This window comes from Pyxicephalus adspersus, chromosome 1 (assembly GCF_032062135.1).
Source record: "Pyxicephalus adspersus chromosome 1, UCB_Pads_2.0, whole genome shotgun sequence".
In the NCBI taxonomy this organism is placed as follows: Eukaryota; Metazoa; Chordata; class Amphibia; order Anura; family Pyxicephalidae; genus Pyxicephalus; species Pyxicephalus adspersus.
This window is the reverse complement of record NC_092858.1, coordinates 23367223-23392256: the sequence shown is the minus strand read 5'-3', so window position 1 is coordinate 23392256 and position 25034 is coordinate 23367223. Positions and strand designations below refer to the sequence as shown.

Here is a 25034-nt window from a genome sequence, read left to right as displayed (position 1 = left end):
AGTCGCAGAATGATTGTGTATGTCAAAGCTGCGGTCAGACAAATATGTTTTTAATCATAAAATCCAATGTGCAGGTTTGTAATCCAGTTTTGGTTTGCCATATCCAACACTCAATATAATTATAATCAGTTTCTGTAAATGATGACCATCTGTCACGAGCATCTTTTAACAAATATTTTAACATTGTATTCATATTCATATTTAGATATTATTTTTATATAGCATTCTGTTAGCATGGAAATATGCATTGTTTTTTAATTGTTATTCATTTATAAATCATCTGGGGTTAGATAATGGAAAGGGCTAAAAGAGAAAAAGTATTATTTTATTCAACATTGGTAAAGAACTACCAAAGAACTACCAAACACATGCCACAAAGGAGATTTAGGGGAGGAATGAATATTTGCTTTGTTATTATTCTGTTTTTGTTTTATTTTAATCCAAATGTGTGTTTTTACATTTTTTTTATTTATGCCAAAAATTAAGCAAACAAATCTTCATTGTCCCCTTTGTTAGTAATTTTTAAAGACTAAATTGTATCACAAACAAAGCTCCCAATTTATTTTGTTTTGTTTTTTTTACACCATAAATAGTCCAAATTGTTTTGAGTATCCATATAGAACGTAAAATCATATACAGCTTTAGTCTTCAAAAGAAATGATTACACTAGATAGCTTACCATCACCAGCATAACCTATGTTATGTAATATTAGTTGCCCAGTTGCACTCACTAACCTCCCTGGAGAAGCCTTTTCAGCTCTTCATCTTCAAGTAATTGTGTATCACCTTCAATGAACTTGGATACCTTGGTGACTTCTGATAGGACACATGTTTAAGGCGTCAATGTGCAGGAATGTATATAGGAACCAGAGTTCAAATAACCCATACAGCAGTGCTTATTAGCTCAGGAAAAAGGAATAATAATACTCTGTTTTTTTACCCCAAAGATATCTAATAATTTGATTCATGAACAGGTGAAGAATGGATACCCAGACATAAACAATTATATTTTTCTTCCAAAAAAAATGATCAAATTATAATAATCAGAATATAAAAATTAAATTTAACATACTTTTCCCAACTATGACCCTAATGTAGTCAACCATTTGTGCCAAACCAGCATCCTTTGTTAAATCAAACAACCAATCAGGTTATTACCCTGACCAGATAATTTGTTCTCTTCCAAAGATTTAAAAAAATTGAACTGAATCAGCCTTTTTTATCCATCTATAGCAGTGTTTCTCAATCTTTTTACATGGGGAAACCCTTGAAATAAATTTCAGGTCTTCAGAGGACCCCTTCTATAAATACTATATCAACAGGGAACATAACATTTGCATTGCGGACAGGGAGAACAATGCCTCTTATGTTGCTGGCCATCGAGAAGGCTGCCATCATTACAGATAGCAAAAAAGATCATTGGAATATGTTAAACTGACCTGAGGGGCGCTACTGCCCATTAGAACCCCCAGCAACCTCTAGAGCTGGGGTGCCCACACTTTTTTGGCCTGCAAGCTACTTTTTTTTAAATCACCAAGTCAAAATGATTTACCAACAATAAAAACTTGACTCCTGTGCGCAGTAGAGATTATTTTGAAAGTCAGGGCTCCGATCTACTCCGCCTTTGAGATCTACAGGTAGATCCCAATTCACCTGTATGGCATGCCTGCTCTGGAGGAACCCTGGTTGGGAAACACTGATCTATAGTATTCAGCTATATTTGTAGCATTCAATAAGAACAAAAAATCAACAAGTCATGTAACATAGGTCACTGATATCCCATATCAAGATTTTTTAAGTATAGTTAGGAACCATGGATTAAGATGCTAAGAGTAAAGAGTTTTGTTTATTACAAACACAGTATTCACTATTATCCCTGGGTAGAAATAAACTTCTTCCCTGGTGTACCCAGTGAATTTGTTTTTTTTTAATACCATCAAGCTTAAAGGGACACTAAATAAATAATTTATCAATTTATCAGTATGTAATCATAAATTTTCTACTTTTTACTTTCTGAAAATAAAACAGCTATAAAACAACTTTCTACCTGTTTTAGATCAGCTAATTTGGGGTAGGAAGCCTTTAAAGTATTTCTATTGGAAGACTTATATTAGTGTAATAGGCAGCAGTACCCCTCCCCTACAACATCTAAGTTGAATTTAAGGATAAACCAAAATATATAAAATATATATAAATATTTATTTTATTTGTATATTACTAAAAAATAAGTTGTAAATTCCAATTATAGAATTATAGAATCATAAAGTAAATACAAACCTTCCTCTAGCCTCCTTTTAAGTTCGTCATCACTAATGTCACCGTCGATACCAGTGGAGACACGAGTGTATTTTATTTCAGGACCTATAATCAAATTAAACAGCAAAGATCTTAATACAATCTTGTTCTACCACCTTTTTCTACCAAAAGAACTTAATAAAATAGATAGGAATTTAATTTTGTGGAAAGTTTTTCTTTCTTTGAGGCCTAAAAAGCATATGGCTCACCATTTTCTTGGTGGGATACACTTCCTTAGCCTGAAAATGTGAACTATTTTTGAGTGATTTGTATAAAACTTGAGAAGATCTTTAGAAGAGAATTTATTGAAGAACAGAATTTTGAAAAACCCATCTTTTTACTTTACCTCCTTTAATCACTTTAGTCATTTGAGTTTCGCCTTCCTTTACCAGTTTAAAACCTGGCTGCCCTTCAATCACTTTAGTGATCTTAGTAATAATGGGTTCTAACAAAGTTGATTGTAAAAAAGCAAAAACAAAAGAATTGCAATTTATAACATTTGAATTTGATTCAAAATGATAATTAAAAAAAGAAAAGATCGGAAATAAATAACTAGAAGAATAATTTTTCATTTTTTAAATTTCTAATAATTTAACTTTAATTAGGCAGCTGTGAAATTAGGAACACAGAGCTGCAAGCTTTATAGTCATCATATCTAAGGAAAAATTAGAATTGATAAAAGGAACAAAAGGCAAAATATTTCTTAAAAAAAGGAATTCATTTTTCTTGTCTGTACAATTTAAGAAAAGCAGAGGCCTGAAGTTTGTTTAGCCCCTTACTAAATTATTAATAAGAATTGGAATATTTTGAGTAAGAAATAGAAATTCAGGTAAAGGAAGGCAGAATAGATTCTTTCTTTTTACTTTACCTCCTTGAATCACTTTTGTCAAATGAGATTCACCCTCCTTAACCAGTGTAAATTCTGGCTCACCTTCAACCAATCTAGTGATCTTAGTCATGATGGGTTCTGATCATTTAATTGTAAAAACAAAATAAAAGAATCACACATTTGAGGTACATCTAATAGTTCCTGTATGAGAAACTATACAAGTTCAAAGTTCGCAAATTCAGTATCTGATGCACAAGCTTTATAAAGTATACAATTTACTTAAGGATTTGTTGGTAGTTCCCACTTACTCACATCCCTGAACTCCTCAACCACTTCCAAGTGGCCCATAGAGAATATATATATATATATATATATATATATATATATATAAATATATATACACACAATTGCCATACAGTTGTAAATTATCTCAACCACTTTTGTCACTCTAGTGCACTATGAGAGCTGAACAAAAGTGTTTTAGACTCATCTGCTTAATGTGGCCATTGTTTCCTAAAACACCTAATTATGGCAATACACAATTCAGATTTAAACTTCTTTGCACACTTGGTGACTAGTGATGAATCATGATTACTTCATCACACTGTATACACCAAATGACAGTGAATGCAATAAAAGGAAGCCTCACACCCAAAAAAATCCAGTCATTGGTTTCTCTTGGGAGGCAAATCTAAACAGTGATCTGGGATGACAAATGCATAGTCATATTGAGTTGGCTTTTGACAGCCACCAGTATTGTGACTCCCTTCCAAAATTGGTGAACAAACTTTTAAGAGTGTTGCAAAAGTCCTGCAACATATTCCAATTACATGACAATGCCCAGTCACATATTACCCACAAAAGTATAGCAGAACTTAATTCACTGGGGCTCACTGTATTTCCCTACTTCCTATTTTCACATACCTTGGAACATGTAATTCTTCAAAGCCATAAAGAAATCTCATTATAGTCACTAAATTTCAGAGATATATGCTCTACAGGAAGCTGTCAGGGGATCGGTACATAGAACACCCCCAAGGATTTGTTACTAATTTGTTAATACTAACCATGCCACAGAGATGAGGATGGTGCACTCTAGGTGGAATATGTTGAATGGCTAAAGTGCTGGTGCCCTGAACATCAGTAGCTGGCCACATTATTCAGGTGAGTCTAAATAATTTGTGTACGATTGTCAAAATTCTTCACATTCAAATGAGACAGACAATTTAATCATTAATTTTATATGTTAAACATAAATATCTTTTCAACAAAAACTAAAACTAAAAAGCTAAAAACAGTTTTTCAAATCATATTTTGAATAATGCAATGAAAAAAATGCCTTCATTATAATTTGTTTTATATAATTATAGAATGCAGGAAAAGAAGAAAACAAGAAGCTTGGGTAACCCATACACCATTCCAGTCTCTCATGGTTAAAAGTATTTGTGTGGGAAAAAATTGGCAATAATTTGGCTGATCTTAGCATCTTAGCATCAGCAGAGCTTCTGAATGGTTATGCAACAAATGTTTTTATTTAATTACCGGTATGTGTTAATGTTTTGTAAAGCATATGTAGACAGACTTTCATCTTATGATGCTGAGAAAATGGGTGAAATAGGTAAAAGTATATTATATGCATTATTGGGAGAATGTAATATTATTACCTTGAATGACTTTGGTTATTTTAGTTTCTCCTTCTTTAATCAAGCTGAATTCTGGTTCTCCTTCTACAACTTGGGTGATTTTGGTGATAGAGGGCTCTGAAAAGAAGGTTATAAGAAGAAATAAGCAAAAAATTCAGATGATCAGATGAATGAATCCATTAAAATAATATGTTGGCTCCTTATAAATCCTGTTTATTATTATTAATAATAATAATAATAATAATAATAATATTAATAATAATATTAATAATAATAAAAAATGAAAATTTAGAGGATGAAATGACGGGATGATGATGGGATAGAGATTTCAATGACTGTATGACTTGATGAAGGAATGAAGATTTTTATGAGTCCATTCATCAATTTAACATGCTCTTTTACATACTCACGATCTTATGATAGTCATTAAAATTACTATGGCAAGGTAAGCTTATGGTAGACTATACTATCAGATCCTAATTGACAAACAGTACTATTAAATGTTCTTATAACCCCCAAAGTAGCTGATAACTTACCTCCTTGGATAATTTTAGTAATTCTGGTTTCTCCTCCTGGTATCACTCTGACTTCGGGTTTTCCCTCAACAATCTTTGTAACTCTAGTAATGGTGGACTCTATAATAATAAGGAAAAATCATTACTTTTTACTCTTATGCAAACAGTTTTGGTGAACATGCCCCTAGGACAAATGAGGAAAGTATTTTTCACCTAATGTAAATTATGGAATACTGATCAAATAAAGGGCGAGTGGTATTGACTCATAGAAGGTTTAAACTTATTCTCATGCCTTCAGTCTCTATGGTCTAACATGTATAGGAAATAGATAGCAGTGATGCAGATCACAAACCTTTAATTAATATTCATGGAGGATAGATTATTTTCAATCCCTGTCTAGAAAATGGAGAATAAGACCACATTTAGGCAACTATACTACCTGAGTCCTCCTTGGAGAAGTGGATGGGCTAGTTCATGAGAAGCAAAGTACTAGCTGAGGAGACTCTTTTAAATGAGGTAAAACATTATACAAGGTGGCCAAAAGCAATGACAATGATAGAGGACTCAGAGTGAAAGTAGGATAAATAAGCCTTACTAGATGAAAGTATCAAAGTTCCTCTGTTGTAGGGATTCATTTTTTGGTTTTACAATTAAAGAGTTACTTTAAAAATGATTCAAGTGGCCAGAGGTTTTGTAAAGGTCAACTATGTCCACTTTAAGTTCTATAAGGCTTTCCTAATGCTTCAAAAAGAATATTATTTACAAATAATGTAGTAAATCCCCTTTAGTTTAGTGGACTACCGTGAATTAAGAGAAGGGTTAACTAAAGATATTTTTGCAAAAAGAAGTTCAAAATACTTTTACACAAATGTTTGTCTGCATTTTCAGTTGTTCTTTTAGATCAGGGGTCGGCAAACTTTTATGGCCACTAGGCCATTACAGGAGTGAGCGGGAGCAAACAAGGCCTGACTCTGGGTCCCGCCCTAATAGCCCCGACCCCACCAGGGAACACCCCCTGAAGTGAAATTCCTCTCCGCCGTATCCATTGCGGGGCAGAGAGATTTACCTTCAGCGAGCGTTCCCTATTTACCGCGGCGGCAAAAGTATCAGGCCTGGTGCAGTAAATAGGGGAGCCAGAGCAAGGAGGTGGCACCGGAGCTCCAGCGGCTCCGGCTCCAGTAGTTCCTAACACCCCCTGGCAGATCAGTCTCTGGAGCCACTGGTTGGTGGCCGGCTTTAGACCGGATCAGCCAGGGGGTGTTAGACCAGAACGAACTACCGGCTAGGCCGTATCTGGCCAAAAGGCTGGAGTTTGCCGACCCATGTTTTACATAAAGAAACATTTCAATATCATTTTTGATATCATTATATCAATAAATCTTTATAGATAAAGAAACATTTTTATTGATATTTTATACATTACCTTCATTACATTAATCTTATTTTCATAAACTCAAAAAATGTTATTAGTACCATTTCAAGTGTGGTCATTCTGTGACTTTAGGAACAAAAACATCCCAGGTGCAGCATGTGAAAGCAGAAAGAACAGATCAGTGAAAATGTGAGGACAAGAAGTATTTAGGAAAGAAGTCATATGCAATGAGAAGACCTGGAGGTACACATTTATTTGATAAACTACAATAGTAGTGGTGCCCATCAATTGTGAAGCATGCATTGTGATTGATAGTGAACAGATTAAATATCAAACAACTGAATTCTTTGCACTATATCACATGCAAAACAAACCTATGAACAACTCTTCACAGTGAAGGATAAATTAAAGCAAATGTAGGCAAATCAGCAGGCAAAGGAATAATAGTGAGAGCAAAGAGAATATTTGGTACGTGGTTGTGTGACTGCATGGCCAACAAGCATGGTGTTTCAAAATCCAAGTGGAAAAACATTTTCAAAAATACCTGAGTCTCCATCCACAAGGAATTCTTGATCCACAGCCCCATCTGATGATTTTGTAAAGTAATATATATATCAAGCCTGATGTTATAACTGGCTGTTGTGTATAGCAAGACTTTCCAGTATGGGCTTTTACAGACCCATTTTACCAGACATAAAAGACCAATCTAAGAACCTTCACTGGAATGGCCATATTTATAATAAAATTTGCCTTGCAAGTTATTAGGTTAATGGGCAATCCAGTTATGGAATTACCCAGTCAGCATTATATAAATACTTTTATTTTACAGTGATTCTATTATTATATGCACAATGGAAGCCAATACATGTACAGCTCTGACAGGCTACTGATGAGCCTTAAAGGTTTTTTTGACCTTTCTGGATACAGTGGACAATAATTCTTATCTAGGGTATGATATTGTTCCCTATTTAGGCAATATAATTAAGGCAATATACTTCTTCCAGTTTGTTCTCCTACTCCATATAGAAAAAAAGTTTTTATATATATTTCCAGAGGTTCCAATTCATCCAGATATACTCAAGGTTCTGGATTGAATTAAGGGAGACACTATATTACATAGCAATACTTGCTTCTATATGAAATCTTTTTTTGTCAATATTTTATATAAATTAGTTAAATGGTTGTATAGGGATGTGTTATTGCCTATATGCTTTATCAAAAACATAGAAAGGCATAACAGATATGTTTCATATTTCATAGTTCATGTTATTTGACAGGGTATAACAATGTAAGTGCAAAGCACATTAACCTTGGCTGATACCAATAAAACTTCTGTATACTGTCATAGGATACAAAGTTTACAAAGGTTTGTACTTTGCTAAATGAATAAGTCTGCTGTTTACCCTTAATGTCAAGGACAGATTGCTTTAAAATATATAAAATTAACTATTTTTTACAAAAGCATTCTTTAAAAAATATTAGAACAATACAAAACATGCATTACACTAGTTTTTGCATACCTGGGATAACTCTGCGAATTGTCTCAGTCCCACCACCGATAACTTTTGTGATTACTTTTGGCTCTGTTAAAAAGAAACAATACTTTATTTTAATAGCACTCTGCTGGTTTTAGTGTTTCAAAGCCAACATACACTGAGCACATTTGTAAAGAACAACATTGTTAATGTGAACATGAATGTGATTTTTTAAGCAATGGTAAGACCATTGTATTGTATGGTCATACTGCTGCTTTTTAAATGTATGACCAGGGTAGCTCAGATCTTTAGCCCCAATTGTACCCTACCACAAATAAACCCTTGCTCCCCCCCCACCTTTTAGCTTACCAACATCCCCCCCTCAAGGAAACACTGACATCTTGCTGGACTTTAAAATGGCTGGCAAACAGTCATTTATTTAACAAATAAAAAAACCCTTTTACCAATAATAAATAATGAATAAAAATTCTGACTTTTTAAATTTTACATAAGTAACCATAAATTAACATATAACTTTGCATTTCAAATAACATACAAATAACATACAATTACCATACCAAATAAATAACTTACTATACCACATATACAACCATTTAACCTTAATATACCCATATTAAACCACAGTGCCCAATTACACTATGCCAACCAACCAACAAATCAACAAATTTACCCAACCCGGCTGCAGGTCTAGGAACAGGGTAAAGTCCATATCCAACCACGTATAAGTTGCATATACCACACATCGGCCCCTAGCCGCCCAGCACTGCCTCAGGGGTCCCACACCTTAACCTTTAATGGGGCACCCCACCAATGGGTTGCCTTCCCAAATAAATACCACCAGGATTCTTACCATCCAAGACCCCAACAGTTCCTTCATACATTTTCTCCCTAAAAAAACTCTCCCGAATTTCCATTACATCCACAATTTATTCCCTCTACTCTCCTCCCCTTTTACTTCCAACCCGACCCTCTAGCTGATCCCTCCTTAACTTCTCTCCACTTTCTTGTTAATCACCAAATGACTTTGCCACGGCACAAAATACCACTCATGGTACCCCTCTACAGTATTACGCAAATGACAAACAACGGTGCTTTGCAAGCGTAAAAGTGAACATTCTTCTCTAGAAAACGTTGACTGCATAGATAAATTCAAAAGCTTGAAGTTTAACTTGATCCACTGCCTAATATATTGAAGATTTGATTAAAATTCCTTTCCAAAGGAATTAATGACCAGAGAATCTTACAAACACTTAATGAATAACCAATTTTATCCCACAAACCAAATACAATGGAAAATATCAGAGGTGATGATGTTTAATATTGTTTTATTATTACTAACCTGCAGGGAAGAGAAGTTTATCTACTACATGAATCACACCATTGGTAGCCATCAGATCTTTCTCCTTGGAGCCAAGACCATTTATGCTGATGGAGTCATTGATCTAGGAAAGCAAATTATTATTTATTAGGTAATAATTCACAAAAAGGTACAACTGAGTTTTTAAGCTCAGACATACGGTACTTTAAGCTCAGACATATGGAAATCAGACAACAGTAGCTAGCAGGAGAATTCTCCAACCAAGATATATTTTATTTATATATTGTGTTTCAGTATAAGATGATAGCTTTGGCAGGGCCACTTAAAGGCAATATTGATTGGTGTAAGAGCTTGTGTTGACAAATATTGCACACTTTCAGATGCATTTGAGATCAGTTTGAGATTCTTCTGAGCTCCATCTGAGTTCCTTCATAGACACATTTAACCTGTTTGATTTGATTTTGACCTTTTAAGGTTACTTTAACTTTCTTCAACCTGCTTTTAAATTTCTGTTGATTTGTACTGGGAATAAAAGTACTGAAGCAAAACAAATGTTAATCAATACAGACCCTAATACAAAAACCAGGGCTCTTTTTCTTTCATTAATATTTCTTCTCAAATGGAATTGAAATTAATTGTGTAGCCTGGCATTATTTGGCAGCCCGTACTTTTGGACCTCATAGCTTGGTCTCCAATGGCTGTATTATTACTTTAGGGACTTTAGAAACTCTGTCTTCCTAGCTATCTGTTGTAACTAGGAGTATTTTAAGTGCTCTGGACAAAGCAGCATGACTTTCAAGAAGAAAACAAATAGACAATTACAAAAGTAATGCGATAGGGTATGCAGTATGCATTAGAGCAGGGGTGTTAAACGCAGATACACAGTGAGCCAAAATTAAAAAACTGAAATAGCACTACTACTTCAATTCCCTGCATCAAGAAAATAGTCCAATGTGGGGCTTAATGTTATGAGTGGCTGGAACGCCCTCTTCACTGAAATAGCACCGCTACTACAATTCCCTGCATCTATAAAACAATCCATTGTAGGGCCACCCGTAGGCAGAGAAGCCACTAGTCTAAAGATGCGAGTGATGCCGCTACTACAATTCCTGGCATTACTTGCGTCTATCAAACAGTCCAATGCGGGCTACGCATAGGCAGAGAGGCCGCAGATCTATAGACGTGAGTGATGCTGCTACTACAATTCCCGGCATTATTTGTGTCTATAAAACAGTTCATTGTTTGGCCACACATCAGCAGAGAAGATGCCAGAAATTGCAGTAGCGGCGCTATTTCAATGCAGCGGTGGGCCAACTGCAGTTTATATTTAGGATTCCTTTGGGGGCCAAAAAAAGGACGTTGTGGGCCAGATTTGGACCAAGGGCCAGAGTTTGACACCCCTGCATTAGAGGCATAGTGTTTTTTATATATTATATAAAGGATAGGCAACACAGTAACTTACAAGTTTAAACATAATGTTGTTTCCTTGGAGAGATTTCACAATGTTTGTTACACCAGGTTCAAATCCACCACCAATGAATACTCCTGGGGCCAGATGGTAGAGAAGGATGTTTTGAAGTGCAACCTTGTTACCTGGTAATACATTAGACAGAACATAAGAAGCAAATAACAATGTCTTACCAATTTTTATCAAGACCTGTCAGTAGTCTTTAGGAACAGGTTTTAAAAACCTAACCAAACCTACTTTTCAGAACTTCAATATCGCTGGTGCTCAGGTCTTTGAAGGCATCATTGGTAGGGATGAGGAGGGTCCAGGCTCCAGGTGCTGACAGAAGATCCTTTAGATCTGCATGTTGGATCAGGTCTAGGAAAATGCTATGAGCAGAAACATAAGATAAAGGTTACTAGTGCAAACAAATAAAACAAATAATAAATATAATACACAGTGGCATTGATTTCCAAAAGAAGTTTAGGTGTTGCAAGAGATGATTCACTTAGCTCAGTAAATGTGATAGGATATTCTTTGCAAAGTGAATTCACATACACTAAGATGGGTGAAACCTTGCTTGCTTGGTGATTACTTTGACTAATGAACAGTTTAAACTCATTTAGTAAATCAACCCTATTACCGTAGGTCAACTACAGATGCTGCATCCTAAAGAGCATGGATGCAGACAAAACCCATAACTGTTTGATGGTCAACAAACCAAACAAACCAAAAGTAGCCATATTTCTTGTTCTTTGCTAGATGTTTACCATTTTTTAAATATACATGTGAATTTTTAAGGCAAAACTCCATTATCAATACTTTTACAGGCTGCAACATATTTAAAATCTACAATATATATATTATATATTATTATATATGAAATATATTGATATAGTATAGAAAAACTACTACAAGCCATATAGAGTTTTAATATCTATCATTAAGACAGAAAATGGAAATTTCATTGGTTGAACGATAATACACAACATCCCTAATACTTCCTGATCACCTTTACTGTCCCTTGTACAGTTCTATTAAATACGCTTTTTCTTCTGTTACTTATTGTTATTTCACGGAACTTTATAAACAATATTTTTTAAGTCACTAGTTTCCTGTGCTATCAAGGAGAGTGAAAACACCCAAAATATTTTCTCCTAAAATTGAAAAATCCCCAGTAATATAAACCTTGTCTAGAATAAATTATGTCTGTAGGTATTTTCAGATCCAGCATTATAAAATTATTTTGTACGCATGATTACCCCAAGTAACATCGTGTACAATAAATGGGGTCATTGTGGTGTACTGTAATCCCCCAAAAATGTTCAAATTAATGTACAAACCACAAACCAAAGTCTTTTAATAAAACTCTGCCAAACCAAAATGAAGTCAGCTTTCTTAAATGGCTTACTAGCTACATTTAGCTGGCTCATAGGAGTTAATGAAAAGTTTCATAAATCGGTTATGCAGAAATGATTGATGAAAAGTGCTCAGTCAGCAGATCTAAATTAGATGTTCGTATTTCCAGCCCATGATCTCATGCAGACATGAATATGAATACATTTTGAACAGGAAGACATCTTCCACATATGTCCTCTAACAACCAAGATCTGCTGTATTCCTTTGGGTTTGTACATAGGTATGCACTGATGTGGCTACAGGATGGCTACATTTTGCTGCTTGAAGAATTAACTGTGGTAATATTAAATTCTTTTGGTTAACTGAATCAATTGCTCTCTATGGTGACTGTAAGAATCATTTCATGATATTATTTCTATAAATGCAATGCTCATATATGGCTTTACACAATGTGTATTCAACACTCACAGATATGTAAAAGAAAAAAGATTACATATTTTTATCATTGTGTCCTGAAGTAATCTTAGCAGTGATAACCACTGCATTGAATACTTTTCAAATTGTGGCTTTGTTATCTATTAAATGCAGCTGATGAGCACTGGGCCTGGGAAATAAATTATATTTCATTAGGTGCTTTGCACACAGGAGCAGCAAACAATATTGCAGGTCAAAGCAGTGGCACACGGCCCCTTTATGTTTGCAGTGGCCATGTAATCGCATGGTTGGAAGCAATATGCCATATTCATGAACCATGTCACAACACCAACCAAAACCATGTGTACCAAATTGTTACTAATCAGTCCAGTTTGGTTAAATAGGAGCATTTGGGAGTGCAGTTCAGCCCACGGTTCAACACTGCGGACAACCACAAGTCTAAAATGACCCTACTGGTTTACTACAGTTGTTCTCCAGAGTGCTCTATATCTATTAACAGCAAAGTCAGAATTTTGTTCTGCAATATGTTATAATCCTAATGGAAGCTAAAGAACAGGTAATGTAGCACCAGAATGTACGTCATTATTTCCTTTGAGAAGAGGCAAATTATGGGTAATATGATCAGCTTGTATAAACACATAAAGGATCCATATAAAATTATTTTATATATATATATATATGTATATATATATATATTTATATTATATATATATATATATATATATATATTTTTTTTTTTTTTTTATTAACACTTGTTTACTTTAAAGTCTTTGTGAATGCAACTGACTTAATATTATTTATATTAATAGGCAATAAAACTGAATATTGTTGATCACAAGTAGTTTGCAATTGCCCTATCCCTCTATCCAAATCCCTCTTAATCAACTACGGGATTATGAAATGACAATACAAGGTTTTCAATTCATCTATTATTAATTTACCGGTATCTTTGTTCTTTAGTTAAACTTGATGGAGTCATTTTTTAAACATATGACAATATGTAAGCAGGGCTAAGTACAAAATCAACCATTGACTGGGCAGTTACAACCATAACCACCCTGAGAGTCTGATCATTAGCAATTCGTTTTTCTGAAACTTGAACAGTATCCTGCAACCGCTACTAACTGAAGAGTTGAAACAATGCTACAATCTCATATTATTTCCTGTGTACAGGAGCTTCAGTCTCTGACATATGACGTACATGTGCCAATATAACACACTCAGCCTATTTGTCGTATTCTGAGGGTGTCCAAACTGTCAAGAGAGAATACCAAAACCCTAAAAATAAAAGCTCACCAGGACATCAAAGTATACAAGAAGCATTCAAACCATTCAAACCATTCAACCAAATGATAACCATTGAGAGAATCAGCCTGTAAATATTGAAAAACATTGGAAATCTGACATGTATTGTCATAATGCATGTATTGTATCATAACACTTTACCTGAAACGTTTGTCCAGGCTCAGGATGTCAAAGAATGATTTCTCAGCAGGCTTGATGATTTGTCTGAACGTGTGAATGGCACCATTTCTTCCTTCTTTGCTTCCACGAAGCATGCAGGAGTTCTCAATGCATACAGCCTAATGTGAAACAGCAAAGTTTCTATCTTTATTAAAACATGTAAATTTTACATATTTATTTTTAGATTTTTATTTTCATGTATCAAAAGAACCTATAGAACATTTTTATATCCTTCCAAAATAATTAAGTCATGTTTTCTTCTATCTTGTATTATGATTAACCAAGAAAAATCACATTTGTGCATTGTTTGTGATATTCTTTATTGTTCTATTGTTGGATTGCCTGATTGTTCAAAGTCATTTTTAAGTTCAAATAATATAAATATCCAAAAACTTTTTGTCCAAACTGTCACAGCAAGCTGATATTTGATGTCCTTCTTCATGTTCTGAAAATTATGTTTCCTGCATAACTCATACAACCAATTCTTTTATTTTAATTCAAAATGTTAAGTTTGAATCTAGGCTCGTCTGAGATAACAATATTTGCTTCTAAGATTGCGAGCTTCTACTGTATTATGGTTAATTTAATAAAGGAATTTAGGCTGTTCACATGGAGGAGTGATTTAAATGCTTGCCAGGGATAGTTCAGTGGAACAGTGTTTATCTTCTGAAAACAGATGTACAAACAAAAAGTATGTGTGAATTGGTCCTAGAGGGGAGACTTTAGTTATAAGTTCTCTTGCAAATGTGTTCTTGAGTTCAGGTGCATTTTAAACTAGGTAACTTGAATTGTCTTATTATCTGCAACAATACATTTAATAGACCATTCAACAGTTCTATTGAAAAAGTAAAAGCACCCTATCCTTGAATCTGGTATAGACCTCTGCAAATCTGTCTTAAGACTGTCTGCACAGTGTTTGCAAATACCAAGAAAAACTGTCTCATACAAATTCCTAAATGTAAGGTACCCTGACTACTGCATGTTACTAAGAAGCCGAGATTCAGTAAAGATTTGATACTTTTAGCAAAGCTTATGTGGCGCATGGAACATTTATTAAAAACATATTTTACTATACAGTTATAAAAGATTAAACAGAGGTTACACTTACAGTGCGATACACAAACACTCTGAGAGTCTTTCCACCAAGGGTTTCCAAGACTTGTCCATTGTAAAGGCCATTAAGGACAAACTTTTGCTTGATGATGTGATTTTCCAGAATAAGTCTAAGGAGACGTTGATCCATTCCCAGTGTTTCCTCTATAAAGAAGACAAATGTAGTTTCATTTTTACAAAACATTTCATACTTCTAAAAATATTCTTAAATGGATTGTATGGGTCAGCATACCTATAGTAAGAGATCTTAACCCAAAAAACAAGAAAAACTTTAGTTAAACATTTTGCAATCATATAGATGAAGATCAGACGGAGGAATCAGAGAAGGCAGAATAAAAGCAGCCTTTAGTTTTAAGATATAAACTTATGTCCGTCCCAAGCATATTTTAGCATTTGTACATGTCTTTTGAGCATGCATTCTGCCCCAATTTTGATACTTTTTGTTTGACAGTAGCTTTCTTAATACAAATGGACAAAATGAACTGGTGTTCGGGGACAGCTATACTAAGTAGTTCACTAAACTGTGAACAAACAACCGGCATGTTCACTTAACACTAATTGTTTTACAGGTTATGAACTGTGACTTAAGAATTTCTAAATGCTCAGAGGCAGATTACAGGTTCACTTTAAGTCACCAGCAGATTAAAATCCCCACTATGCTCTAATATCCCTGTGCAACAGTTGCAAGATCTACTTGCTTGAGTTGCAGTTCCGCTTCCCCAATTTGGCTTGTATTGTTATTACAAGAAATACAAAATGACTCCCTGTGTGGCAAAACAATTTCTACTTTTTGCCCATGGACAGTCGTTCTGTATTTCTATAGATAATACAGCATAGGGGAGATAAGGAGATGCAGCAAGGGAGTACCATTTATGAATGGTAGAATAAAGTCTTAAATAAATAGATGTAGTAGGAAATAACAAATGTATATTTGCATTTGAAATCCTATATTAGAAATATATATTTTTCTTACCATTGAAAGCATCATTTAATGGTGCCAGAAGAGTATATTCGGCCTCTGGTCTTAGAGAGGCTGCCAGTCCCATTTGTGCCATAAGGTCAGTGAAAGTGGTCTGTTGGCTTCCTGCCAATTCCAAGACTTGCTTAGCTAAACATGTGAAAAAAGAAAATAAATAATTTGATGATTTCAAATAATAATGCAAATCCATTTCATATTCACTAACTAATGTAGACATATTTATTGCTAATGAAGAGAATACGAGAAAAAGACAACATTGAACAAATTATATTCTTTGTTTGTATATACAGTTAAATTCAATTAAATGTTCATTTTAAATCACCTAAAGGTGCCAGAGAAAAAGTTACATTTGGGATACTTTGGGTGTGTTACATATATACAGATGAACTCATTTCATTTTGTATCCTTAAAACACCGGCCCTGATGGAGTTTCATGAGTTCACATTTTTTGAAGAGCCTTTCAAGCATTTATCTTTGTTTGTAAAAAATCAAATACTTCTTAGCCTTCTTTATCCAAAACCTTTCTTGGAACAAAGACCACTTAAAGGATGTTTGTGCTGTAACATTCATAATCTCAGGGCTGACATACGTGCATTTTATCAAACTCAGCAGTTAACAAAAACAGCAAAGAACAAAAGGCTGCACTTTTAGGAGACAAAACTGAGCCTGCAGATTATCAAAGGATACTTTCCCAATGTTCCTCAGGCTTGACCCTATAGAATCCCAGATGTGTTCTGATGATTTTAAATATATCTAAAACTTTTTTTTATTTGCATGAAATTTAAAAATGGTAAAACTTTCCATGTTTCTTGAGTCTCTGACCCTGATTTATGAAAGCTCTCCAAGGCTGGAGAGAATACTCTTTCATCAGTTAAGCCGGGAAATCCAGCAATCCTGGAATGGATCTGGTCCAGGATTCAAAACATTTGCTAGCAAATAGCATTCCATGTTTTCTGGATCACCCAGCTTCACTTCTGAAAGTGTATTCTCTCCAGCCTTGGAGAGCTTTCATAAATCAGGGCCTCTGTGTCTTTATCTGTGTCTCTGTATCTTTAAGATTTCCCTGTATTTCACCTACATGGCCAATTTTTAAATATTCACTACTGATTCAAAGTTAAAGTGAAACTTCTCAAAGATAAAGACAAAATTGATTGCAGCTCTGAAGCAACTAATCCATATTTAGATGTATTTTAATGTACATGGTACAAATATCTGAATTTTTTCTTGGCGACAGCCTCTTTAATTCCACTGCTCAGGATTGCCTGGCTATACAGAAGCAAGAGGGACCAAGCAGTTGTGCTGCGGGGCAAAGAGCGGAAGTAGGGAAAGAGAAGGGTGGCATAGGAACAAGTAGATTAGATTGTTGCAAGTCCTTTCTCTGTCCATTCACCTGATGTTGGTGGTGCAGGAGAAACCTGCAAATCTTTCACAACCAGAAATTAGGTTTCTTCCCTTGCCAGGCAGGGCTGTTTGGTGGGTTAGAGTCTGTGTTTTTATGAGCTCAAAAGTCTCAGATGTTATCCTGTGCTGCCATGAAGAATTGGGATTGTCCAGATTAAATTTGTAGCACAATGGAAGTGGCAACTGCTTTATTTAGTTCATCTAAGGCCATAATCCTAGGGCTGATCTCATGACCATTACATACAATTTTCTTGATTTTTTTCAGATTCGGAATATATATCGACCCCTGCCATTTCTCTTCCTTGCAGATTTCTCGTACTGTCCCGTCTTAAATATATTGCTATCCAGTAATAGTCATCTACTCACCAGAATCAGGAATAAGAACCTCGTCAATCAAGTGAATGACGCCATTGCTTGTAACTATATCCTTCCTGTTGACCAGTTTCTTTCCATTTACAGTCAAGCTGTCTCCATCACATCCAATCTGCAGTGGGCTTCCTTCCAAGGTGTCGAAAACTGCTCCTCCCATGATGGCCTCAGAACACTGAACGGAGTTCAGAATGTGATAGTTCACCAGGGCTAAAATGTGTACAGAAAACATTTGTAAACATTATTAAATGTTCTACACTTTTGGTCTGTTTAATATACATCTAAAAGCATTTAGTTGTTTCCCTTTCACAAGTGCAAAAAAAAAAAAAAAACTGTTACTTAATAGATTGAGTACTCATTTCCTGTGTAGGAGAGAATCAATGTTATAGAGATTAATATTTTATTATACAAGCAGGGGTCGGCAAACTCCGGCCTTTGGGCCAGATACGGCCCAGCCGGTAGTCCGTTCCGGCCCAACGCCCCCTGGCCGATCCCGCCTTGATACTTGATACCCCTGCGGTAATTAGGGAAAGCTCCCTAAAGGTAAATCCCTCTCCTCCGCAATGCATACAGAGGAGAGGGATTTCACTTCAGGGGGTGTTCCCTGGTGGTGGGTGGAGCCATTAGGGTGGGTCCGGTCTAGTGTGCTCCCGCCCACATTATAAATGGCCTAGTGGCCATAAAACTTTGCCGACCCCTGTTATTCAGTATTAATATAGCACCATCATATTACACAGCACTGTACAAAATCCATAGTCATGTCACTAGCTGTTTCTCGTAGAAGCTCACAATCCAATGGGGGGAAGCCAATTAGCCTAACTGCGTGTTTTTCAGAATGTGGGGGAAAGCCCACGCAAACATGGGGAGGACCTGAAAACTCCACGCAGACATTGTCCTGTCCGAGATTGGAACCTGGGACCTAGCGCTGCAAATCACAGAGTGCTAACATCTGGGCAACCATGTTGAGATGGGAGAGTAAGTGGGTTTAAAAGGTTTTTGCAAAAGAAATATGGACAAGACTAACAACAATAAAGTCCAAACACATGTTTCGTGTCATCTGTCCACAACACTTTTGGGCTGATGAATAAACTGTTTTTACTTTACTTGTGGAGTCTTTATTTGAATAAAACTTAGAAAATGTGCACGTATTTCCGATATGTACAGCATGTTTTTATGTTTATTATTTTGTTATGACATTTATTATGTTTTTTTAGGCTTAATCCATATTATCCATTTACCTCTATTAAAATTTTGGAATAACTTCTTATAGGAACATTTTTCATGTGGCATGTTCCTCTCCTTGCTTTACTATAGTTTCCAAATGATGGAGATGGGTAACTAACAGTGGAGCTTCAGACAGTCACTGGATAACTTTATTTAATGGTAGTAATGTGTGTTTATTCTATTCTGCTAATGCACTTATGAAGTAAGGCTATGCCATTATTTATTTATGTAGAGATTCTGTCCATGGATAACAGATAACATATACCATCAGTAAATTTCACATAAACATAGCTGGAATATACAGCATACCCTCAGCTGCCTTTTTGTCAGACATAATCCTTTCCAGAACGTTTCGTGGAAGCTTTGCGAAAGCTTCATCAGTAGGAGCGAAGAGAGTGTATTGACCGGGTTTTCCAAGTTTCCCCATGAGATCTGAAGCAATAGCAGCAGCCTAAAATGGCAATGGAACATTTCATTTATTTAATTGCCTTTTATTGTATTATTTTTTCTAACAGTTTTAATTCTACCAGCTCAGCTGCTTTTTAAATACTATGCAAATGTTTTCCTTCAGGCAATCGCAATGATATATCTAGCAGGGTCATCTACTTTTGAATATGCTCTGAACCTTTCCTGACATGCACATGAAATAGCCGACAGGCAAATAAGACAACTAGTCATTACAGTTCTGTTGGCAGTTCTCATGGAGGACTACACTATTCTTTAAAATAAATTCTTCTACAAATATACTAATCCCTACCAGGAAATCTAAGAGTTTCTTGTTCATCATGCAACAATCTTTAACTCTGACATTATTAGGAGCTGACTGCACTTTTCTTGGTTTTCTGCAGCCGACCTCTTGATGATGCCACCATGTCCCTTGACTATGCTACACCAGATCTTGCACAGCAAAAGTTGGTGCTAGGAAATGTAATCTGCTGCCTCCTGGGATATATGTTGTGGGTATCTCAGATGGCTTCAGGAGTATACTGCCAGTCAAACTTACCCAGGTGAGGAAGAGGGCAAACTAAAAAATAACCTTTGCTATACAGCAGAGGGATATATAAAGAAAAGTTAACTTTCTATGAAAAGGCAAGTTTGGAGTACACTAGAGAAAAGTTTGACTAACAACTCGTCTTGTTCTCTGGTGAAACTTTGTAAATTTCAGGACTAGATTTAATAAATGAAATTACATTTCATCTAAAAAAAACTCATATATATAAATGTAGCTATTTGCCTTTCTAATTTAAAAACATTAAACACTAAAGCCCAAGCATAGTAACCCGAAGACACACATTAGTAAATTAACCAGCGACATTCTAACAATTTTGTATATCTTCCTAGACTTACTGACTTCATAATCACATAGAAGAAGATAATTGTAGTATACCAGCTAGCATGATACATAAAGCTGTACAGCATTTTATGTAAATACAAAAAGGTTCTTACTCTGAGAGATGACAGCTCATCTTCAGCATCAATAAAGTCCTCAATGGTGTTTCCAACAGCTGTGACAACACGGTCAATTACATGAACAACACCATTTGTAGCGATCTGGTTACCATGAATAATTCTTGCACAGTTAACGGTGACAATCTGCAAAGGTACAAGAAAAACATACAGGATTTATGAAATATGTCGCTGGCATTAGCTTCATTTTCATTAATCAATAACCTTAATGTCAAAATGTGTTGTCATGCATTAGTTTCCATTTTAGTCTTTCAAATATAAATTAGTATATTTAAGCATAATTCAAATTTCCAAATTAAGGTGGAAGAATGAAAGTTTTACTGTGTTGTCTGGGGATGTCTGTGGTCATAAAGCACAGTTTTTACCATAATATAATGCGGATATAAAGGATTTTTTTGGCTTTCATCAATGGGTTTAAGGCCCTGTATATGCCGGCTTTTGATGTATTTATTGTCTTTTGTTTGAACTTAGTGGGCATGTTGCCAATATAACTATTATCTGTAGTTATGTGTGATTCCCTCTAAGTTAGGTTTCCTCTCTGTTTTTGTTTGTCTCTGGGACATAAAGTTGGATGGAACTCTAACTTATTATGAATTTTCTCACCTTTACCTATCTATATGCAGTGAAAATCTAGACACTATTAGAAGGTGAGCATACACTGCTGTATACAAAGCAGTATATGTAAAAGTGTAGTATATGTAGTATATTACAAAATGTAGAAACTTTATGTTTAAATGATCAACAAGTTTAGGGTGGTGATGTCCCCACACCTCCCTGGACAGCTGGGTTCTGGAAATCCATGAGATAGGTTAAAGAGCATTCCTGAGGGATTTCACAACTTTCACCGAAGGCAGCAGTAAGGCATAGTAATGTCACCAACACCTCTCAGAAGTCTTGAAAGCACATTGAATTGTTTACTTGTATATTTAAAACCATATGTATATGATGGGTGGGTAGCTCCAAGTGCATTTAAACTTTCATTTTGTATCTAGTCTGTATTATTTTAGTCTGTGGAAGAACTCATATACTTCTTTAAAGTTGAAAGGAAATGTCAAATTATTTTAATGACTTTGCATTTTTAAAACAATATCCATCTTAAAAAGTAGTTTAAAGAGTTCTTTCATCCTAATTTGAGTGCTTAGGAAACTGTCAATTGCAAAAAGATAAGATGAAGAAGTAAAGAGGCATCAAAGTAACAAAAGTAGGCCATATGTTCAACTAATGTATATTATTTCTTAGCAGTTATCTAGTGTCTAATGATGAGAAGCTGTAGAGGGAATGTCTTACCCCATTAGTGTAATGGTTTATCTGGAGAGGTTGGTTATTGAACATAGATGTCAAAGTCATTCCATTTTTAAGGTCCTTGGTCAGCATTCTCCTATCCAGCATATGATAATGCAGAGCATTCAGCAGTTCAATGTTCACATTACTCAGCAGTGATGCACGGATTTCCTAAAACATAATATCAGAGGGAAAAGTTAGGAAATACATTTCCAATAGCATGTGTATTACCATTATTATACTACAGATCAATGTTATGCAATGCTATTCCTAATTTTACGTATTGAATAACTGAATAGAAGCTATATTGGAAGCCCCAATTTTTAAGCCATTTGCTGATTGCAAAGGTCCTAAACATGGTATAATCAATAACATTATTGGAAAGGTCAGTCGGACTTCAAATTCAAGTCTAAAAATTAAAAACATATAAAACATAATAGACTCATCTACTTACAGTATCCAGTAGGTCCCATGCATCATTGCTAGGCGCAAAGAAAGTAAAGGAGCCAACTCCTTCAATTTCATTCTTCAGTTCTGACCTCTCAGAGTACTCTTGTGTAGTGGTAGCTCCCACAATTCCAAGAGTTCCATATACGTGGTCAATAGGAGCAACTGGAAATAGAAAAAGGAGAAAATATATTTAAATTAAATGTTACCAATTGTTCACTCTTTTTTATCAATGGTTGATGTATTACCATTCAGAACCAATATCATTTTACCCAAATGCCTGTATCCTGCCTGCAATTATTCCCTTAAAAGTGCAGAATGTACTGTAACCTGTCTTACTTAGTAGTCATTTTTCAAAACTATATAATTCAAATAGTTTATATTGTAACATGAAACTGGTATATATTACTCAAAGAACAGATCTGATCCTGATTTTGCTAAAACATAGAAAGGTGTCCTCCAAGGACCATAGATATTTTAAATGACCATAGATATTTTAAAATGATGAATGATAGAAAAAAGTAATAACAAAAATCAGATTCAAAGATATAAAGAGCTGCAGTTATATACAAAGCTCAATGTTTCCTCTAAAAGTCAAGCTTGGTCTCATCCACTACCATCAACCAGGGATCTTTATGTGTCGTGTGGGCCACTTGTGACAATGAAGAACTGACCCAGATTCTCAGTATGTGACAGTGGATGTAGCTAAGATGTCCTTTATGGGATAACTGCACATGTGAATATATTTTCAGATACCAATGTCTCTGGACTTCTTTTCACAGAAGGTAATCCCTGGCTATGTATTCATTACAGGTTTACTGTATGAACATGGATACTAAATGCATCTTTCCATAATATTATGAGTAATGTTGATAAATACAAGTCTAGGAATTGAATCTCCATTTTTCTTACCTGCAGGACATCCTTGTTGACCGTTCATTGTCATGTATCCAGGGCAGCATTCGTACAGAACAGTCCTGTTTAGAAAGAGAATTTAAAATTAAAAAAGGAGAAACTTGAAAGTGTATATATGTTTGAGCATCACAGAAACAATATCACAATTTTATATCAGGAAGACTCACTGGTGAGCTGATTCATAAAATAATTGCAGCCAATGGGAAAGAATGTTTCCTGAAAACTTGATAAAGTACTCCAGGGAACATCCAATTGTCTCGCGAGATCAGGACGTTTTTTTTTTTTCTTGTTGGAGCAAATTGAATCAGGCTTTATAGGGTTTTTTATGTCTTCCTCTGGATCCACTATGCATATATGGTTTTATCTGGAATATGCTGGTTAGTGGGTTTATTTCCATAGTCGTTGAATTTGAATTTCTGAACTTGCTGGAAAAACGAAAGGTATAAGAGGACCTGTTCTTGTGTGGACTACCCTTATGATGGCAAAGTAAGGTCAAGCAGGACTTTTCAGGACTCTATCAAGCTGTTCTGGAAGCTCTGGGCTGCTCCATGTCATAAAAACCTGACACAATGCTGATTAATAAATCTAATAAACACTTACTGAAATAAAGAATACCTTATTCCATAGAACTATATAGGTTTTTTATATCAATCAAATGATGCCATGTAAACAACTTGATTTTTAACATAATTATAATACTGATATACCTGGTCACGTATGAAGCATAACTGGCAAATTATCAAAGAAGCACCCCAATAGTAACTGTACTCACTTTTGTAGACTACTCACTTTTGTACACCTAACTCCATGAAGTGTAACCTCCAGTATTACTTTCTTGTTGTGAATGCTGCTGCTTCTTGTCTAAATGTCAATGTCCTACCATTTAATGTTAATGCAGACAATGTCTGATCTGCCATGTAGCACAATATTGGGCAGTAAAGGAAGGAGATTGAAGAGTAATGAATTATATGTGATCATAACTTTTACATGCCCCATAGCTCTCCACTAAGCTACTTTTATAGTTTTAAAGCAAACATTAAACTACAGAGAAATATAGCGGAGAAGCACTCATTTTTGTTTTAAATGTAAAAATATTTAAACATTTTGGCAGGTCAGTATAAGACTTTTCTTCTCTATCAGATAGAACTCTAAATCCAATTACATTAAGCTCTTGGCATGCAGCATGCTTAAGAAGTTTTTTTGGATTATTGTGTAATTTACGGTAATGATCTGGAGTGTGCTGGTTATGCCACATCTAAACTTTCCTCACTTGTTGGCTCTGCTGTCAATAAATAAATAGTATGAAATCTCAAAAGACAGAGAACACCTTACACATGATACTTCAAGAATGCTATAAAATGTTTTTGTGCAAACATCCTCTACTTATCTATTTAATACTTTCCTGTTTATGAATATATCACACAGACACTTTGAGAAATATTCTGGCCAAATCAAAGCACTTTGGCCATTGCAGCGCTAGGTCCCAGGTTCGAATCTCGGCCAGGACACTATCTGCATGGAGTTTGCTGGTTCTCCCTGTGTTTGTGTTGGATTACTCCGGGTACTCCAGTTTCCTCCCTCATTCCAAAAACATGCAGTTAGGTTAATTGGCTACCCCCAAAATTGTTCTTAGACTACATTAATGACATATGACTATAGTAGGGA

The 25034-nt window shown here is 35.2% G+C and overlaps 1 protein-coding gene across 1 annotated transcript in view; it reads right to left on the bottom strand.

Moving 5' to 3' along the window:
• POSTN (periostin) overlaps positions 1 to 25034 on the bottom strand; it is a 47703-nt gene that overhangs the window by 5886 nt on the left and 16783 nt on the right. Inside the window, exons 3-21 of the mRNA XM_072398657.1 lie at positions 23367 to 23431; positions 22462 to 22619; positions 22014 to 22178; positions 20706 to 20852; positions 19569 to 19710; positions 18033 to 18245; positions 16260 to 16394; positions 15282 to 15430; positions 14156 to 14292; positions 11174 to 11304; positions 10931 to 11061; positions 9490 to 9592; positions 8821 to 8837; positions 8175 to 8277; positions 7199 to 7240; positions 5304 to 5402; positions 4789 to 4884; positions 2278 to 2361; positions 736 to 816 (exon numbers count right to left, since the gene is read on the bottom strand). Of these exons, the coding sequence (XP_072254758.1) occupies positions 736 to 816; positions 2278 to 2361; positions 4789 to 4884; positions 5304 to 5402; positions 7199 to 7240; positions 8175 to 8277; positions 8821 to 8837; positions 9490 to 9592; positions 10931 to 11061; positions 11174 to 11304; positions 14156 to 14292; positions 15282 to 15430; positions 16260 to 16394; positions 18033 to 18245; positions 19569 to 19710; positions 20706 to 20852; positions 22014 to 22178; positions 22462 to 22619; positions 23367 to 23431 (2198 nt within the window). The remainder of the gene's footprint in view (positions 1 to 735; positions 817 to 2277; positions 2362 to 4788; positions 4885 to 5303; positions 5403 to 7198; positions 7241 to 8174; positions 8278 to 8820; positions 8838 to 9489; positions 9593 to 10930; positions 11062 to 11173; positions 11305 to 14155; positions 14293 to 15281; positions 15431 to 16259; positions 16395 to 18032; positions 18246 to 19568; positions 19711 to 20705; positions 20853 to 22013; positions 22179 to 22461; positions 22620 to 23366; positions 23432 to 25034) is intronic.